This window comes from Diadema antillarum, unplaced genomic scaffold (assembly GCF_040938485.1).
Source record: "Diadema antillarum isolate AM-2024a unplaced genomic scaffold, OU_Dant_1.0 seq00000754_RagTag, whole genome shotgun sequence".
NCBI lineage: Eukaryota > Metazoa > Echinodermata > Echinoidea > Diadematoida > Diadematidae > Diadema > Diadema antillarum.
The window spans coordinates 414,824-435,596 of record NW_027271647.1 but is presented as its reverse complement, the minus strand read 5'-3'; the positions used below and the strand labels follow the sequence as shown (position 1 = coordinate 435,596).

General features: G+C 36.3%; 1 protein-coding gene across 1 annotated transcript in view; it reads left to right on the top strand.

The window, feature by feature from the left end:
* Positions 1 to 4,452: 4,452 nt before the first annotated feature.
* Positions 4,453 to 20,773, top strand: part of LOC139738561 (islet cell autoantigen 1-like) — a 30,049-nt gene continuing 13,728 nt past the window's right edge. Inside the window, exons 1-5 of the mRNA XM_071649183.1 lie at positions 4,453 to 4,573; positions 6,280 to 6,395; positions 7,678 to 7,713; positions 16,334 to 16,417; positions 20,289 to 20,397. Coding sequence (XP_071505284.1) covers positions 6,382 to 6,395; positions 7,678 to 7,713; positions 16,334 to 16,417; positions 20,289 to 20,397 — 243 coding nt within the window. The 5' untranslated portion in view covers positions 4,453 to 4,573; positions 6,280 to 6,381. The remainder of the gene's footprint in view (positions 4,574 to 6,279; positions 6,396 to 7,677; positions 7,714 to 16,333; positions 16,418 to 20,288; positions 20,398 to 20,773) is intronic.

Sequence of the window (20,773 nt, the reverse complement as noted above, 5' to 3'; positions counted from 1 at the left end):
CTTGCTGTCTTCATCTCTTGCCTAATAGAAATTGAAAGCCTGTTGGCAAAGGCCAAGTTTTCCTTCATTCCTTGACAAGACCTATTGCCTGGTGGTTGCATTTAGCAAGATAAAATGACCGATTGTGTGATTAATACATTGGCACTTTCTTTATCCATACTTTAATTGCTGTATCTACTTGACAGTGGCAACCATTTTTTATTTTTTATTTTTTGCATTAATTTTAATTGAAGAACATGATCTAAAATAAAATGAGTGCTTTTAGTTACAAGTTTAATTCAAATAAACCTATCATTTCATAACATTTGCCTGTGATTATTATTTTATCATCATTATTTTTTATAGTAATTTTCATTTCTCCAACCAACATTCCATATAAATGTTCGCACTTGACATTGCATGCTATGAAATATCAAGGTCAACATTAACTGCTGTGTTCTGAGGTAGTGTATGCTTTAAGATGTAGCAAAGCATGTTATTAACCAGTGAAAGAAAAATACCTGGTACTTGAAATAGATTACCAGATGTAGAGTTATAATCCTACATTGCAAAGTTTGCTTCTTCGGGGGAATGGTCTTGATAAGCTCTTGTGCAATAGTATTATTGCTTAAAAGTTTAAGTCAGGTGGTAATAGAACAATCATGGTCAAAGTGTTATACTGAAGTACATGAAGATAAAGTTTGTAAGCCAAAGACTTATAGGAGATGTTTCAAATGCATTCAAATAAAAGGAAAGGAAATCCATGGAACACTGTCTGTTCTCTACCCAAAGCCTGTCAACAATTTGCGGTGAATAATGACTGCCAATTTTTATAGTAGGTGGAATTTGGTAAACACAGGGAGGTTTTGACAAGACTGTTAGAGGACTGGTAAGAAACCTTTGAAACAGTTTGTTTCCCTTTCCAATATAAGTATGATTTGATTATGAATTTTAATTATGTGTTATATTTCCTATTTTTAAAGAGAGGAAAGTCACCCATATCATGCAGGTCTGGTGAAGAAAAAGTATGAAAATAAAGGGAAGATATTGGTAAATGTGTATGCACTTTAATATATTACTGTGGATTTCAATTGTGCAGCTAATCTTCAAGCAGATGGATGTTTTTTCAAAGTCTTCCTGATTGTTATTATTTATTGAAAACATAAATACATGTAGTTCTCATTTTGTTAGCCCCTACTGTTTTTTTTTTCCAGTTAAGTATTGATATCCTATAACTGTACATGTTCTCTGCATTCTCTGCAAATAATCGCTTTTCAGAAAAGAAACTTTTGTGTATGGTGGGTTGAGCATCAGATGTCATTCAATCCCCATGCACATTGACATTTTCAATCTTCTTCCGATTATCAGTTTATCCGTATCTGCACAATGTGTTTACTGTGTAGTACTGTATTTTATGTGCTGTTTTTGGAACCTATTGTAGCAACCATGGCTTGTGTACAACATAGTTTTGCTGCACAAATTTGGGACTGTGCAATTTTAGATTCTTTTTTTTTTATGGGTGCTCATTATTAATGTAGGCATTTGGCTGGCAAACTGTCCCTAATGATTGTCAGTGTAATCAGTTATTTGAGTGCTAAAAGGCTTGTAATGCTCTGAAAAACCTGAGGTGTAAGAAAAGCCCTTTTTCCATTTCTGTGAAGTCATTGGATGTTCGTAATGTTACCTGTATTTGAAATGAAGGGAAGCATCTGATAACCTGTTCATCATCATTAACCGGGTAAACCACAATTTGTGTCTGGTCAAAATGGCCATACACAAAGTTGCATTTAATCTAATCCAAGCAATGCATGCTAATTTATGGTGTTTTTTTTTTGTGAACAGAATACCATATAATATAGTAATCTATGACATGGAGGTCACCAAGCAAATATGCTTCTGTTTTTTTTTTCTATATGTATCCTCTGCATGCTTATGTAGCATTCTAAGGATTTTATTTCTGTATTACATGTCAATGTGTACAAAGCTAAGATATCATTTAATGAATTTCAACTCTTAGAAAGAAAATAAAATGTTGCCAGAGTACTGCAATGCATGTAACATCTTTTTGGCCAAATTGTGTGATTGTAGTGCCATGCATCATAATTATGATAGCACTCAGCAATATCATACCAAAACCCCAAAGGTCCATTATGAAGACTCCAGTTGCCTATCAATACATGTGTGTTTTAGTCTCTCTTTATCTTTGTGTTATTTGTTGGGCCAACTCTACTCTTTCTCTCTCCCTCCCTCTCTCTCTCTCTCTCTCTCTCTCTTCTTTGGATCGTTCAGTCACTATATTTTATGGTGTTTCATTCCTATCTTTTTTATGTATTGATCTCATTCAAACTCGGCATAAATCATATTTTCTTGTCTATCATAGAAATGTAATTTACACAAAACTGGTACATATAAATATAAACACACAGGCATTACTCATACTCCACTTGAAAATGCAAATACCCAAAGCAGAACAAAACAAAATAAACAAACAAAAAACAAACAAACAACAAAATGAACAAACAAATAAACCCCAATCCCGTTATGTATAGATAATATGTAAATAATATAACTTTATCAGAAGTTTCAGATTTGTTTTGACTAAAGATGAACACACACACACACACACATGCACCCACACACACACACACACATGCACAATCTTTGAAAACGTGACCTTTTATGAGTCGTGTTTGTTTGTTTGTTTGTTTGTTTTTTTACCCCAAACTCTTCATAGATGGAGTACTTAAATGTTAGCTGTCCTTATCTTGTTGCCCCTTCTTGCTCTTATTTGCATTCAGTTGTCTTCAGACAAAAGGGACTCTCTTGATTGTTTTATTTCTTCTGTAGGCAGTCATGTGGTTTGGTTTTGTGGCCACAGGCATTATGAGATTATCACCTGATAGTATCACGTGAACAGATTGAATGCTCTGTTGGTTTGTGGCAGCAGCTTGCTGTTTGTGTGATGCTAGTCCTGAAAAGAAATGCAGCTTAGAAACAATGTGTGTGTGTGTGTGTGTGTGTGTGTGTGAATTGATGTACATATGAAGAGTTTGTTCGCAAAAACTGATAAGTCCATATTTGCCAAATGGAGATATTTGCCATTAAAGGTCAAGAAAAATAAAGAGAATATTAAGAAAATTTTTGCTTCCTTTGACCATAACTTCAAAAATGTACCTTTATATGTAGTGACCAATACATCATTTAAAAGGTATTATTTTGTACTTTATGACAAAGACCGTACTTCGAAATCTTCAAAAATGGACTTATTGGTTTTTGCAAACAAGCTCTTCATATGACACACACACACACACACACACACACACCAGTGGCGGATCCATAGGGGGTCGTACGGGGTGTGCGCCCCGTCTTCGTTTGCTGTTAAAAAGAAATAAAAAGAAAAGAATGAGATGGAACCCGGAAATAGAGCCAGAAATATTGTTTGCGCCCCCCCTTTACGGAATTCCTGGATCCGCCCCTGCACACTCACACACACACACACACATATGTATGAATATATACAGTATATATGAAGAGTTTGTTCGCAAAAACTGATAAGTCCATATTTGCCAAATGGAGATATTTGCCATTAAAAGTCAAGAAAAATAAAGAGAATATTAAGAAAATTTTTGCTTCCTTTGACCATAACTTCAAAAATGTACCTTGATATGTAGTGACCAATACATCATTTAAAAGGTATTATTTTGTACTTTATGACAAAGACCGTACTTCAAAATCTTCAAAAATGGACTTATTGGTTTTTGCAAACGAACTCTTCATATGACACACACACACACACACCAGTGGCGGATCCAGAGGGGGTCGCACGGGGTGCGCGCCCTGTCTTCATTTGCTGTTAAAACAAAAGAAATAAAAAGAAAACAATGAGATGAAACCCGGAAATAGCGCCAGAAATATTGTTTGCGCCCCCCTTTACGGAATTCCTGGATCCGCCCCTGCACACTCACACACACACACACACACATATGTATGAATATATACAGTGTATAATGTATTATTATATATTTATATATAATAAAAGAAATGAAATATTTGAGTGCAGAAACACATGTCATTTTCAAAGTTTCTAAAGAAGTAAAGGTCATCATCAAATATAGAAAAATAAATTATTCTGAGCCTAAGTATACTACTTGTTACATAACAATAACTATATTTGAAGATATATAAAAATTATCAAAATAATTATGATAACAATAGTAACAGTGCTATATCTACAGAAATGCTCAAAGTGCTTAAAGACATGAGAATGGAAAATTTTACGTATATAAGTATATATTCATAAAATATATCTCCTATCTATTTTTATATTAGAGTACAGAAGCGCACGCAAGCTTCTATACTCTTTGGAAAACACACACTCGAGTCCTCTTTCGTATTTTCGTCACTGAACGCTGACGATCCACCTGTCCCGTGTTATTATTTCCTTATTTGGTCGTAGATGGCGCTTGTCAAGTCATCGCCAAAATAGCCTCCACATCATCGAATGTGCGACAAATTACTGTAATATGCTGGCAATTTCTGACGCACCTGAAGAACAATTTCATCTTCTGAAAGGATGCTGTGATTTATATTTATGGTAAGGTATGACGGAACCTATTTTCCAGTATGTTAGTTGTCTTAAAGTCCCTTGAATGTCCTTGAAAGATGCGTACGTACGTACCGGTACAACAACCACGGATCCTGATGAAGCTGTACGCCTGTAGTGTACTGTAGGTAGATCTTGGTGCACTGCTGCGTTTATGATGAGTGCATATGATTTGTTTTTCTAATGCAAATGCCAAAGCCAAGGACCAGATCAGGGAGGTGAGTCCATATAATGCATATTGTGTAGGGTCCTAGAACTAGTACAGTTGTAGACACTACAGTAGCTTGTAACGTAGGCTGTAGCTACTACATACAGGTGTAACGTTAGAGACCACTACTTTTGACTATTTTAGAGTGAACCCACTGTTGAATCTAATGTAATAAATATAGCTAGTGGGGAATGCTGTCGGCGCCAGGGGGGAGGTAGTGTGGGGTAGTATCAGTAACTTGTAAGATCAATTGCTTGAATTAGTGTCAAGGCCTAGCTGTTAAGGCTACAGCTTGTAACGTTACGAGTTGTACCATTGCATTGGATGAGATTAATTGTGAAGAGAGAGTGAAGAAGGAATGAATGACGGAAAGGGACTAAAACTATTAATGTTGTGTGCCAGGTTGGTAGTATTACAAGTAAGTAAAGCAAGAACACAATTGATATTAGATGGGTGATTTCCAGAGATGCCAAGTTCAAAAAACTTTTATGAGTGAGATTTTTATGACTCGTTGTCTCGGGGCTCACGCGCATGCGCACGCGAAAGAGGAGGGTGTCCCCCTCCCATGGTAGGGAGCCTTTTTTAATTATTAGCTCTTAATGATGCTATCTGGTGCATACTTAAGTGACTATTTTTTACTAATTTTGAAAGGCAAAAGGGAAATATACCTTCAATTGCAACTATCACTTTAATCCTTTGAGCTATGCTCCTTATTTTTGGCCCAAATTGCAGACTTCACCAGATGCGTGAGAAAAATGGGTGCCATGCGTGAGATCATGAGACAGACCCTAAATGCTTGAGTCTCACGCAGAATGCGTGAGACTTGGTAGCTCTGGATTTCAAGTTTGATTCCAACTTCTCGCAAAACTTCCCACAAAATTTTTCTTGTCAAACTAGTTTTTTTTTTTTTTTTTTTTTTTTTAAATATTTCCTGGACCCCCACCAATCTTCTCGATCTTTGGGCACTGTAAACGCCAGCAATCAAAACTTCATGAAGTTTGTCATGTGACCAGTCCACCATGTGATCTGTTTGAGCCCAGTGCTACCGAAGCACGCAGTTGTGATGTACGTGTGTGCATTGTTACATCACAATCACCAGCTGTCAGACGGTGTGCTCTTTCTTCTTGTGCAATGAGCACTCGTGACCAAAACTTCGAAAACTTGAAGATCGAGAAGTTTGGCTGCAAGTGTGAATGGACTCGTAAGCAAACTTCATGAAGTCTTCGCAATCTTAAACATTGCAACTTTTTGCCAGCGTGACTGCGGCTATTGAGCTGAGTTTGTGACCATTGATGTTTTCTGCATTCATAGAATCCATGTTTGATGTAACTTCCTCCTAAACGTTAATGGTTGTAGACAATGCTATAGGAATGTATCATTATATAGCAGAATAATTGCCAGTTGAGTACCTATTTGTTTATATTTAAAGTCATCATCAATATCAGGTTTCTTTAATAGTTCATATTTTGTCTTGTATTACCACATGCAGCCTTTGAACGACTAGCCAGCACACTTTCTGCGGAGGTTGAGAGTGGGGAGCTTGATTATCACTTGCAGTTTCTCTCAGTAAGCGGCAATTCATTCAGGCAAGATGCACAGTCAGAGGTAAGTATCCAACTTTTGACTCAGAAATATCACTGGTCATGATTGTAACACTGGTACAGTATGTGAATTCACTCATACATTGGAAGCCTGCTATGCATGTTCTGAACACAGCACAACGATCACCTCTGTGGTAATGAACAATTGTATACCTTCTATTTCATGAGTATAGAACTTGGTGAGTTGGGACTGCAAAGACAATTTTGTGCATCTACAGCTGTAGTTCAATTCACAACAAACCTATACACAGAATGATATTAAAGTAGGTGACTGAGTGAGAAAACATTATTTTTTTTTTTCAAGTTCTAAACGCTCTCCACAGAAAGCAATTTCTTGCCTTGAAGATTCAGTACAGTTCATTTATCAATATATCATAGAGACGATACTTCTTTATGTTGTAAATTTTGTAAATGTGTATTGATCAACTTTCAAATTTTAGAACAATTATATAGCTGTACAATATTCTAAAGTGACTTGAAAAAAAAGAAACTTTTCCAAACTACAAAATGTATGCAAACACTTGACAGAGCAGCCTTTTGCAGTAGATACATCACAATACCATTTTATGTTTTTGCAGACTTGACTTTAGAAAGGAAGTTACATGCTGTATGCACACATTGTATTCATTGCTTGTGTGTTGAAGACATATAATAGCATCTATTCTTGCCTGACATGACCTGTTAAAATGTCAAAAACTGACCTATTAACAGCAGAAATTTTGTTAAAAGTGTTTCTCTTACTTGGTGATAGTCAGCAATATTTGTAGTGACAGAAATATTTCAGCTACAAATCTTTTTAAAAGATAACATCTCTACATTTTACTTCATACTCTCTCAGAAATTTGGTTATCTTTAGGGTCAACCTGTCAGATATCCTGGCCTTCCTAAATAGCTTGTGTTTGACAATATGAATATAGTAAGTGACAAATGATGTGAGCTATTAAAAATTGACAGCAAGTGGAATACAGCCGTACATTGATATGAAGTTTCTCTTCAAAGACAAAACTAAACAGTGCTCAAAGTACAGTTCTATGTAGAATTATTTGATTACATGTACATGTAGGTGTACAGAAGAACATAATTCTAAAGCTTACAGCATTTTTGAAAATGATATAGAATGACATTTAAATCATTATGTTAACATTTCTAAAGATGGTGCTAGAGATTAAGCAGCGTAATCATTAAATGTTTACAGGTTATCTCATTCCATGTTTTACCTAAGCTACTGAACTATGCTATGTAAATTGTAAACCAATCCTGTCAAATATGGTCATGATATTCTATAGCCCTGAGAGCCCGGAAGATGGACCCCTGGTGGAACGGTCAGTATCTCCTTTCACTTGACCGCACCATGCACGAAAAATATTGAGACCACTTGTTTTTGTTTTGCTGTGTAGCTCATCACAGCCATTAGCGTTTTGTGTGTTTGATTTTTGATTTTTTTTTTGTCATTCACAGTTTGGTTGATTTTCAAGTGCACAGATTGTTTTAATGTGTGGTTGTGTGTGCATGATGTGTACTGCATTCTTCATGGTGTAGAATTCTTGGCTGTTCATTGTAGGAAAAGGTTATTAATCTGTTCAATGAATTCTGAAATGAAATTTTCTAAAACTGTTTTTTTTTTTTTGGGGGGGGGGGCAGATTGATATGACCAGGTTGATATGACCATGTTATCAAGGGTATGTAGAATGCAAGATATCCTCAAAATTTCACCACATACTTAGAGATTTCATTTGTTTGGGTTTTTTACAGCTTTTTTCTACCCTTTTTAAAGAGTATTCAAGGATATTTTGGTACAAAGAGAACTTGGCAAAGGCATGGAAATGATTTCCAAAGGCAAATACTTATGCTTTTTTCTAATTTTCTGAAAAATTATCTATCATATACTTAAACCTTTGCAAATGACTAAATGGCTTTAGTGCTTTACACAAGTAATTTAGAACACAAGTATTGTCAAATTATTATTATTATTATTATCATTTATTTATTTATTTATTTATTTATTTATTTATTTATTTATTTATTCATTTATTTATTTATTTATTTATTTATTCATTTATTTATTTATTGATTTTTTTTTTTTTTTTTTGAGGGGGGTTCCATCTCATAAAAGGATGATACATGTTACACTGTATTATTTAAGGTTTATGCCACACTGTTTGCTGTGATGTTTAATCAGCTGCATTGGGTTTTGTAAACTAATTGTGCTTGATCAATGATCACACACCCATCCTACACACCTGCTCATCCAGACATACATGTTGAAAGTGAAAAAAAAAGTAGTTTCTGGAAATTACTTCAATTGTTTGTTCAAGTGCAAGTGTAGTGAACATAAAGAATTGAATAAGTTCTCTATGTGAGCTAACTACAATGTACATGTAGTGGGTATGTAATTGTTCATCCCTTAATAAGTGTTTGTGGTTGACCTCTTCATCAAATGATACATGTAGCTAGACTGTTCAGACCATTCCTCCTCCCTTACCCCCCCCCCCCCCCCCCCCCCCTTCCCTTTATTGATAGTACCCATGGTTTTTCATAATATGTGGCTCGGGAATGTGGAATTCAGAGAGGATATTACTATTATTTTTTTTTTCTGACTGGCCTGAGTGTGATCATGTACAGCTTTACAGTTTAGTGAACAGTTTTAGTTATTGTACAGCCAATCCAGTATTCAAATTTTGTTTTAAGTCTCATGGAAAAGCAAGTAATTTTAATATGGAAAGTGAGGGAATACTTCATAACATGTGCATACATTGTTTTGCAAGTTTCTTAACTACCTATCCCAGCAATTTGTTTCTTGGGAAGTATGATATATTATGAGTTTTAAATGCCCTCCTCCCCCACCCCCAACCCATATGATATGATATCCTTCACTTTAGTGTCAAATGCAGTTGGTATTCTGTAGGCAAATTGAGATTATTTTGGCTGTTTGTTTGTTTGTTTGTGTGTTTTTACCTTTAATAGCAAGAACAAACTTGTGTCAGATGTAATCATGCAATGATTTGTGAGGAATGTACGAGAAATGTACCTGCAGTACAGTATTCTTTCAGAAACTATAGTCACCTTTGGTCCAGATGCACTTGCATTTCTAAAACCTTCAGTGTCTGTTTTGAACAACCCAGCAGTGGAGCAGATGGAGTGCTACTGTAACTTGATTATTACATGTTCTGCCAGACAAAGTGAAAAAAATTGGAGTACCTGTTAATATCCTCCTGTTAATATCCTTACTGCTCCTTTTATAGCAGGTGGAAGTTTGGAAATCATATATTTCATTTTGTAATGAAAGTATTAAAAAATATGAAAACATACCACAGTATTGATATTTTCAGTCACAATCCAATGCTGAACTTTATTACTCAGTTTGACATACCGGTATCACTCCTTTGGTGTAACATGCAGTTATCCTATTCATTGTCTGTGTATACATTTAGATACCAAACAAACACTAAGTCATTTTTTTATTTTTTATTTTTTTTTTGCAGTTGCATTGTTCTGTTTGTAGAATACCATTATGTAGGTCAACCACTATGCCAGTGATTGCCTTTTAATAGCATAACAGTTGAGTGTTTTCTTCATTTTCACGTATGAAAGGCTACTGGTTATTAAGCATTATTCATGTCAAGCTACATGTACATTAGCAGTTTTTTTTTTGTGTGTGTGTGTGTGTGTGTGTTTATTGTGCATATTTTATTTTATTATTATTATTATTATTTTTAGTTTTGTGCTATTTTTGCTGCCAAACTCTTTTCATTTACTGACAAAATAAAAAGACTCACAGATTGCATTTGCAAACATACAGACTTGCTGTGTTTGCAATAAATATCATCAGATTTCTGCAGCCATAGTGTACACTGTAGATTGCAATCAGCCCCCTCAGGCTTGGATACATAATGTTGTTGGAATAGTTGTTGCAGTGTCGTAGTCGACATTAACTCCTTGTGAAATGTTAAACACCTCATGATGTCCAGATGTGGTATGATATATTACATGTATACCTTTTGAGCCAGCGTACAAGTGTTTGGTATGTCCAAGGAGTTACTACAGAGCAGAACTCCTTGGTGTGTCACAGGTAAGGAAGTTTTCATGAGAACTTTTGGGAATATTCATTGAAATCACAAAAGGGCAGCTTCATTTCCAGATTGTTATCTCGGCTCTAGGATGAAGTTTGACCCTCAGGGTTGTAAATACCTCAACAATCAAGCTGTGGTACTTTACCTCTTAATTTTATACCACATAAGATTGGCTCTGTTGCAGCCATATGATCACTGGAAGATTTTGGAAACAGTTGGGTAAAGTCTTTAAACTGTAAAAAAATAACGAACTGTAAAGTGTGATGAATGAGCATTCGAAGACTTCTCCTGTGTCTGAATTGCTGGTAAATTATGCACAGCCCCATAGTCTGAGCTGAAAAATTTCATGCAGTATTTTTTCATCTTACTTGCCAGGGCTCGACATTAGTGGTTACCTGGCTGTCGGATGGCCCAGTGGCCCAGTGGCCTGGTGGCCCGGGGCCACTAGAAATTGATGTCGGGCCGCCAATTTTCCCCAAAAGCTATCTTGTGGTGGGTAGATTGGGCACTTAAGATTTAAAATGGATTATCATACAGTGTGTATGTCTTGTTTATTTCAGGCCACTACATTTCCTTTTTGGGCCACCAAAATTTAAGATTTAAAGATTTTAGTAACCCAAATGAGCCACCAGTACAAAAATGTCTCCTTTTTAATTGATAGAGTTACCATCTACATCTGTACATTTAACACTACCCACACGATCCACAAACTGTGGTCTTTGAGAAGTGCGTGAGGTCAAAGGCAAACAGCCTATTGATGATTATTATTTGCGCACACAAACACACTGGTATAGAGGGTTTGTAGCTTGTATACGGTAAGTTCATTGTCACTGACTCTGCCACATGGTTGATCCTAAATGGGAGGAGCAGTTCAGTCACTTGATGGTACCATCACCAAACCTCAAGCTTCTACCCACCCCTTGTTTGCCTATTGTCAAGTGCTCTGTTTTGCTAGTGTGTGATTGGGTGTATGAACTCTTGAGGCTCAGTATCATTCACATTTGATTTATCATAGAGTGTTTATTGTTGGTCATAGTATGACATTCAAGATAGCTGATGTTGTGATTGAAACTGAAAGTAGAAACTGAAACTATTCCAAGCAGTCAACAAACCTTCATGTGGTGTCTTGTCTGTATTTGTTTGATAATTCCAAAACATCACATTGCACCATTATCTCCCACCTTTCATGGACATTGATACATAAGTAAGCTGTAGTAATTTCATCCTTCGAAAACAAAGAATGGTGTCAAATTGAGTCCTTCATGCTTTATATCTGTGTAATTTTCACTGTAGGCCTACAGAGTTTGCTGCAAGTTGAGCATTTGTTTGCCTCTGTTTACTTTATAATAGTTGATTCTTGTTATTAGAAATGACGCAATTAAAAGTGTATCGTTGGTACAAATTTATATACTGTATTGCATAATCAATAATTACATGCAAACTCTACAGAGGTTTAGCAAGCAAGTTTTGTCATATGGGCAATTCCACGGTAACTGACGTTACACGTAAGGATTTTCTTGAAATTGTTTACCTTGTAGTTTTGTGAATGAAAGCACCTTGGGCTTGCAATTACCATTGATGAATAAGTTCATGAGAATGAAGAAATAGGTGGAAAGATTTTCTCTCAAACTGCATTTCTTATCACATAGCAAGTGAAAATGTGTCGGTAACTGACGTTACGGAAAAAGGACATGGGAAATTATGGTGTAGATGTAAATGGAAATATCTCATGTCCCTGACTTTTAGCCTTTACGTGTTTAATATGGCAATACACCTAGGTTCTTAGGAACAGGTGTGCAAAATAATGTGCACTTTAGTTGTCTCCTTTTACCACCATGCCAATTTCAGTAAAGGCATGACGGTAACTGACGTTACGTAACTGACGTTACGCTTACATTTGCCATAGGGTTTACACATGCAAAATCATGATTGGGAATAGCTATGTGATATTTCATAATTCTGACTATTCAGAATGATTTGGTTGATATGGAGTCATACCTTGGTTCATCAGTCATAAATACACAATGAAATGAAACAGTAGTCCATTTTCTTTGTGTTCTATTAAAACTTAAAGGTAAACATGTCAGTAACTGACGTTACGTAACTGACGTTACACATACTTTGCCGTGGGGTTTACAGAGAACTAATTTCTTTAACAGGTTATTATACTGCTGCAATGTACCAGTGACAATCCCAGGCAACTACAGCAACAAATTAAATCAAAATCTGAAGACACAAATAATATTGGGTGGGCCCTTAGGGGGCACCCCCCCCCCCCCCATGCCATAGCACAGTTGGGCAAAAATAATGTAAATGCACAAGAGGATATTTCTTGACATTTGTCTGAAGATTTAATTTTTATTCAACATTTATGATTACACAGAGCCATTAATAGATTAAGCAGTTCCAAGTATAAATATATTGACATGACTAAGGGCTTTTTTTGTTTGTTTGTTTGTTTGTTTTTTAATGAACAGGAAAGTTTTTATCTACATAGAGTGCTCCACCCATAATACCTTGTAGTACTACACAAAACATGGATACTTTTGTGCTTGAAAAAAATATCAAAATATCTTCCAGGTCATGGGGAAAAAACATGTATCAACTCATAAATATGCATAAATATGTATGAAATCTATTGTGATATATTTCTCCTTGTCTTTATTTTACTCCTGATGATCTCCATCATCAATTGATTTAAATGAAAAGTGTCGCACTTTTAATATTTCTCTGTGAAGAAGAAAAATAAATGCTTTTTTGGTCAAAAGAGCATTATTGTTTTATTCCTAGCTTGAATTAATTTAACTGTTTTTCTTTTCCTTTTCACTGATATATCACGGCTTGCAAATACATTCGAGATACCAAGAAATCGGACTTTGCAACGAAAGAATACTAAAATCAATATAAAAAAGTCTTCCTGTTCATAATTATCATGTGTTGTATTACAAAATGTCCCTGCATGAATAGAATAAAGTAATCAACAAATACACACTGTATGAACAATTTTTTTTTAAAACCCTATAGAATCCTCTCTCACTTTGAGCAACATCAGTGTTAAGTTTCAAACAATAATGAGTACATGCCTTACGTACCATAATACAAGATGAGCCATGTTAACTACACCACACATCTAAGTGCAAGAGAAGAAATATCTGTTTGTGCATTTGCCTTGAGGTAGAAACTGGACTAAGCTTCCTGAAAAAAAAAAGAAAAATGCCAGCAGAAGCAGACATTGGTGAAGATTGTTAAACTGTTGGTATACAGCTGTGCAGAAGTTTTTTTTTTTTTTTTTTTTTAATAGAAAATGTGGTTAACATGCAATCATGTCACTGATTAGGCCTACAAACTTTGGTAGCTTTATCATCCCGTAGGACTGGGAATGTACTAATTTGAGTGCATATACTGCATGTGGCAAACTAAACTTCCAGATGATTTAACCTTAAACTTGTGCTGAATCAAAAATCGAAAGCTCAAGCCCCCCCCCCCCCCAAAAAAAAAAGATAATCATGGTAAATGAATGAATAAATAAATGAATTTAGAAATAAAATAAAATTAAAAAAAAATATCCATGAACATACCATGGTAATGACATCATTTCCTATGAAAGGGATTGCTGCTCTTTGTTGTAAGTTGACTTCCCAGATGTATTGAAATGGCCAAAAGTCAAAAAATTTGCCTCAGTTATAATTACTGTCATGGTAACTGACGTTACATACTCGTGTATGACGTTTCGGTAACTGACGTTACACATTTTGTAGTGTTCATTTTGACTCTCCAGTATGCCAAGTATCCTTATGTCTGGTATTAAAATAGAGGCATATGGGCATACATTAGAAATCCCAAGTTACATCATACAGCTCACTTCCTTTGATGAATAAACTTAAAAATTCCTTGTTTTTGGTAACTGACGTTACATCCATCATTATCAAAGTAATTAACAGTTTTTATCAAATTCTTTAAAGCTACCAGCTTTTTTTTCTATCGTGTGGTAAAAGACTTCTATGGTAACTGCATACATATGAAAGATTGTTGTTTAGAGTACTAATAAAGTGGATATACAGAGAGTAAGTTATGCGACAATACACTCTTTTCACCATTGAGTTATAGGCATATTTTGGCAGCCATTTTGAAAATCAAAATGGCCGCTTTTATTGAAAAACATAATGATTCTTAAAACTTCAACTCAAGTACTGTCTGAAAATGTATGGTGTTTGAAACAAATATCATTTTGAATTTTTGGCACCTGTGTCCTAGTTACCGTGGAATTGCCCATAAAAGGTTTCTTGACGGAAAGAATATTCTTTATGATTAATTTGATTTTGCAGGGTATTCCAAAGTTCTATGTTGTTGTTTTTTTTTTATATTTCTGTACATACACTTGTACATATAGTCAATAGGTTTAGGTAACTTGAATTAGCATCTGAATTGTGCAAATTAATGACTATTGCATGTAGGCCCTATGTATGTGTGTGTGTGTGTGTGTTGTGTGTGTATTTCTGGTCTATTTGTTTTCACTGTCCAATGTATTCAGTAAGTGATTATCAGATGATAAAGTTCAGTGATTTCTTGTTAAGATACAATCGATCAGAGCTGCAAACTTGAATATTTTTTTTTTCGCGCATTTAATATGCTTTTTCTTCATTGAAATATAAGAAAATGCTTCAGAAGTATGAGAAACATGTTTATTTGTAATTGATTTGTCATGCTATTTTTCAGCCGAAGAGTGTTTTTTGCCTTAACATGTTTTTTCCCCTTTTTTTCTGCTCATTAGTATTTTATTAATAATCTGAAGAGGTTACCAGCCCTCTGCTACTTCCTTGTACTAGCATTTCAAATTGTAAATCAAGCCTTACTTTCTTGATGCTCTAATGCACATTTTTATACCAGCATTTCTCCCTCATGTTAATTGAATTCAAACTCAAAGCTTCTCTCAGTGTGTATGTTTGTGTGTGCATGTGTGCAATGTACGGTATGCGTGTGTTTGTTTTCTTTGAAAGTGAGAATCCAGTGCACTGTACATGAGAAGGTGTTACTGTTGGTGTGGTAATTTGAGCAGAGTATAGCCTTTTGACAAGGCCCTCTCGCTGTATGATGGCTTTAATGGGCAAGCGAAGCGAGCCTAATCGAGCATGACATTGCGAGGGCCTTTTGAGATATGCTTCACACATCATTATTCATGACACATGAACCCAATTGAATAGTCATATTTACATGTTCTGATCGACCAATGGAATGGCGTGCTCCCCATATCCTCTGTCTTGGTGTTGTCCAACCTGTTCGCATGCATCACTGACCACCCATAGAGGTTTGGTTTGGTGAAAATGACTTTTGGATTCTAATGGTCAGATACTCAGACCCCTTTTACAGGGAGTGAAAAGGCCGGGCTCGGCTGTGGCCGAGCCCGGCCTTCATATCACTGTAAACGCCCTCCACTGTAGACGAACAAAATTGCGGTGCCGAGTATCACAATTGAGGCCGGGTTCGGCTGCGGCTTGGCCCGGGCTTGGCCCAGCCCTGCACTGTAAACAGGGTCTCAGTTAAATGATGTCCTGTCCAAATCCTAGCTGTCTTACCTCAAAAATTGAGGCCACCACAGCATGTCAAAGGAATGTCTATCCCATTGGTTACAGTGCTGTGGCTGCCATGTTTTGTTTTTTTTTTGCTCTCCTGAACGTTTGACATTTTGTAGATCTATATGAGGTCTTGTTGCCCCAGTGATGCTATGCTATATTACTAGGAATGATGATAAGGATGATAGTGATAATACCCACAACTGATTTGTGTATAACCCAGTGTCATGTGTGTGTGTAGTTGCTTATTGATTTACAAGTGTATTAACTCATCTTTACATTTTTTTTTTTTTCATTGACAGGTCCTGGGACGGAGGCTACTCTTCCTCGGCCTATGACAAATATGTCCAGGAGCAGACTGGTCCCAAGAAATCAGTAAAAAACAGGTATTGCACAGGGTTTCCACTGATTTGTGTATGTTGTTGTCTGGGGTAGCAAAAATGAGAGGTTTGGCAAGCATGTATTTTCTTTCATACATATATTTCAGTTCAGTAATTCTATTTATTCTTTAATAGAACACAAATCAACAAGGTACACAGGTGAGATGATAAAGCAGTGACATCAATCTGTATTTTTTTCTTTTTTGTTGAAAATGGAGTACCATTGACCGTGACCCAACCCTGGTCCCACAGGCCCCACCCCCCAACACACACACACACACACACACACACAGACAAATGTTCCGCGGCCCCTGTCTACATCGTATCCAAAGTCCCCGGCACAGAAATGGTTATGAGCCGTGGAGCCCTGGACAGCCTTTCCCATTGTCACTTTCGGTTTATCAAAAGATGGACTGCATTCACAGATCTGATTAATCACGCTATGTCCCTGTCTTTACCGATAGAAATAGAAGATTTTTATGTTATATATATGCATATTTCATACCCCTAACAATGAAATACTGTAAAACGAGAAATGTTCGCGTGCATTTTAATTTCGCGAATCTCGCGAGCGCCAAGATTCGCGAAATTTCTTATCTACACTATATGCATTGAACGCAAGAGGCAATTCGCGAAAATTTCTTGCCGCGAAAAAGGCCGTCGGCTCCAATTCGCGAAAATTTCGTGCCGCGAATATATCATGTTTTACAGTATACAGTATGTCCCCCCCAAAAAAAATTACAATCGGATTTTCGCATTGCTAACACCCAATATGATTAAGCTGTAATGCTACTTCAGGGTCTTAAAATATAACATCTTAGCACTATTTTGCAGAAAACCCCATTCAATTTGGTTAAGCGGTCACAGAGAAATGTGGATTGTTTTGAAGCATGTCATGAGTCTGATTCTTCCAAGTTACTGTAAAAGTGGATATTTTCGCGCGACTAATTTTTCGCGCTTGGCTGGGTGAGAAGAGTTTCGCGTGTTTTTAATTCCGCGGAATCAAGACATCACGCACAGGAACATATGGCAAGCAGAAATATTTGCATGCTTTTATTTTCGCGCTAGTTTCTGATTGCGTGAAATGCGCGAAAATTTCCACTTTTACAGTAGCACTTGGATGCTCATGGAACTGCGTATTAATGTGTGAACACAATAGACAGAACTTGGAGGGAAGAGATTCCTGACATGCTCTACAAAATTTCTCATAGAATTTCTCTTTTACTACTGAAGCAAATCGAATGGGGTTTTCTGTAAGATGTGGGCAATGAGTTATAGTTTCATACCCTGAAATTGCATTTGGATTGATTCACTATTTGTAAAGTTATCGTTGCGGCGGGTACCATTGTAATTTTTGGGGGGACATACGGTACAAGTAATGCGTGCCATAAAAGTGAAAGACAGAAAACCCTCAGGAGAAGCAGATAAAAGCAATATACTGACAGGTTTATCACATTACATGTAAAAAGCAAAAAGGAAAGAAAACAAACAAAACAAACAGAATAAAAGAACAAAATTTCATATTGCTTTGAAGCTAACATCTTATTACATTTTGCACACCTGCAACATGCAATGAAATATAACACCTTCAGCTGCATCCCTATGACAATGCAAAAAAAAGAAGAATCCATCAAAATTTTTATAAGGTAAACAAATGTCATTAAAAATGCTGGAAGGCCAAGAAACGTGGTTATGCCCTTGGAACATCAGACTTGCTACCGTTATGATATTCACTGCTTTAATAATGCTGAGTTTACCCATAAAATTTTTATTAAGTGTCAGTTGTCTATTTACCTGGTACAAAAGTATCATGAATCACAGTTGCGCTGCATTGAATCGCAAGCCTGTGATAAGTACTCATGCAACAAGAATGAGTGACAGTCTGGAATTCTTGTTACATTGATCACATTAAACCCATCATTTCATGTGCAAACGAGTGTATATAATGAATAGATAATAGACTTAATCCCCCCCCCCCAAACATATGCTCTTCAATATATTTCTCCAGCAAGGGCGTACTCATAGATGCCATCTCATCTGAAGGCATTATAATTAATTGTATTACAGCACTCCGCATCAGCCCATTTTGCATGTTAACATGCTGTAGGCTGCAGAGTGATAACATCTGGTTTGCACCACTGTATTCTATTCCTCTCATTTACTCTGTCTGGCCACTTCTTTTGTTTTGTTTTGTTTTTGTTTTTACCTCGTAAAACCTTCACCCTGACGAGTGCAAGAAGCGATTTTTGTTTTTTCTTGGTTTGAATATGCATCCTTCCTTTCATCTGTCCTTCCGTCCTACATGTAGATCTCGTTTTTGCAATTGAAGGTAATAAGGGTGTATGATTCATTTTCTTGGTACGTGCCCCAGATATGCTACATAAGGTGTAGATTGGCTGAATAGGCTGCAGGCAAAATCCCTAAAGGTCAAAGGTCGAATGCCACTGAATGTTGGTTAAAATTTATAAAAATAAGCATTTGCTACTGCAGCTTCATCTAGAAATTGCTGGTGGTACAACTGTTTGGTAGAAAATGTAGAAATGAATAGACAAAATTGTCCATGAAATAAGTGTGACAGGTCAAAGGTCATGGGCTTCTGCTGACAAAAATAGAAGGGAATAAAGGAAAACAGAACATTTTTCTAAACATTACCTTAATAGGAATTCACAGTTACCTGAATCTGATAGTGTTGAAAGGTCTAGGTTCACTAAACTTTAGTTAGAACCATCACAAACTCTATCGTGAATTTAGCTTCGAATGTCCGTGGTGATATTATGTGGCTAGAAGGAGAAAAATGAATGAATGATGAATCACCAGAAGTGAATGATAGCTAGGTTAAAGGTCAGAGGTAAAAGTCACAGAGCAACTGTCTATGCTGAATGTTATTTTCTGGCCATACAGTTTAATGATGTGAGTTGGTGTAATGGATAAAAAACAAAATAGAAATATTTCTATTGTGCAGCAAGGATTGAATTTCAAGCTGTGGTCATTGGTCAAGATCAATGAACCTCATCAAATGTAAAGTGAAGGGTTATACATGGTCTATGAATGGCAGATGTGGTGATTATGTGAGAATCGGAGGCATACTAGTCGGCTGTGCACAATATCCTAATTGCCCTAGTTTGTCTGTTTTTTACCACATCTCCTATTTTGGTACTATATTGTCAACTGGTACACAAGACTTTCACACGTTTTACATTTATATCAGAAATCCATCTGCACAAGCTTTACAAAGTTTCCCACCCAGTGCAGTGTAGGACTTCCATCATCTAGTCTTGTCATTATGATTTCAAGAAGCCACTTATTGTGCAGCAATATGTTCATTTTGTTGGCTCATGATAAAAATCCTGGAGTGCTGTGTTAAAGAACCAGTTACCTATCTCTGTATTTGCTGGTAGTGTGAAAATTACTCTACTTGAATAAAATGGCATTGCATACATCATCCTTTTCTTTTTCTTTACTCATCTTCAGGATATCACTTCATCATAACATTGTGTTGTGGGAAACCATGTACAATGTACATGTACCTTTTATCATCATGGGTACTCACAAAGTTCGTCTTTGTCTTCAGGAAAATGTTGGCTCTCGTGCTTTGTTTCCCTGTGTTTGAAAAAAAAAACAACAGCAAAGAAATGGTGATAACCTACTGTAAAAGTGCAAATTTTCGCGGTGTTGAAATTTTCACGTATTTTACGCAACCAGAAACTAGCGCGAAAATGAAAGCATGTGAATATTTTTGCTTGCCATATGTTCCAGTAGTTGATGCCTTGATTCTGCAAAATTGAAAACCTGCAAAGCTCATCTTACCTGGCCGAGCGCGAAAAATTAGTTGTGGGAAAATATCCACGTTTACAGTATCTTGTCTTGTCTTGACCAGAATGCAGCAGCAGTACTGGGTGACCAAGCAGACGATGATCAAGAAACTGGGGAGGAAGGAGGACGAGTTCGTCGTCGCGGGAGATGCTGAACTGGACGCCAAGCTGGAGGTTAGTGGAAAGCTTTCACGTCTCAGACTCACACCTATATTACTTTCATTAAATCCACCAGAATAGTAATAAAAGAGAAACATCATACAATTGTACATGTACAAATTATGTAACACATTCACTGTGACTTGATAATTTAATTGAAGGAAACATTCTGCTCCTTGTGTTGTGCAACAGTTAGCCAAAGAAGGCTGCGGTGATACCCTTTCTTCCACAATACTGCTTCAACTTGATCTGCATTTTTTATGCCCCCCAACAATCACTGTTTATTTATAGTTTTCTGGCTCACAAGTGTGTATTGCAATCTTTGTTGGTAGTTTGTAGCAACATGTAAGTCTGCAGGCCAAAGATATATTGGATGTTGTTGCGTCAACCA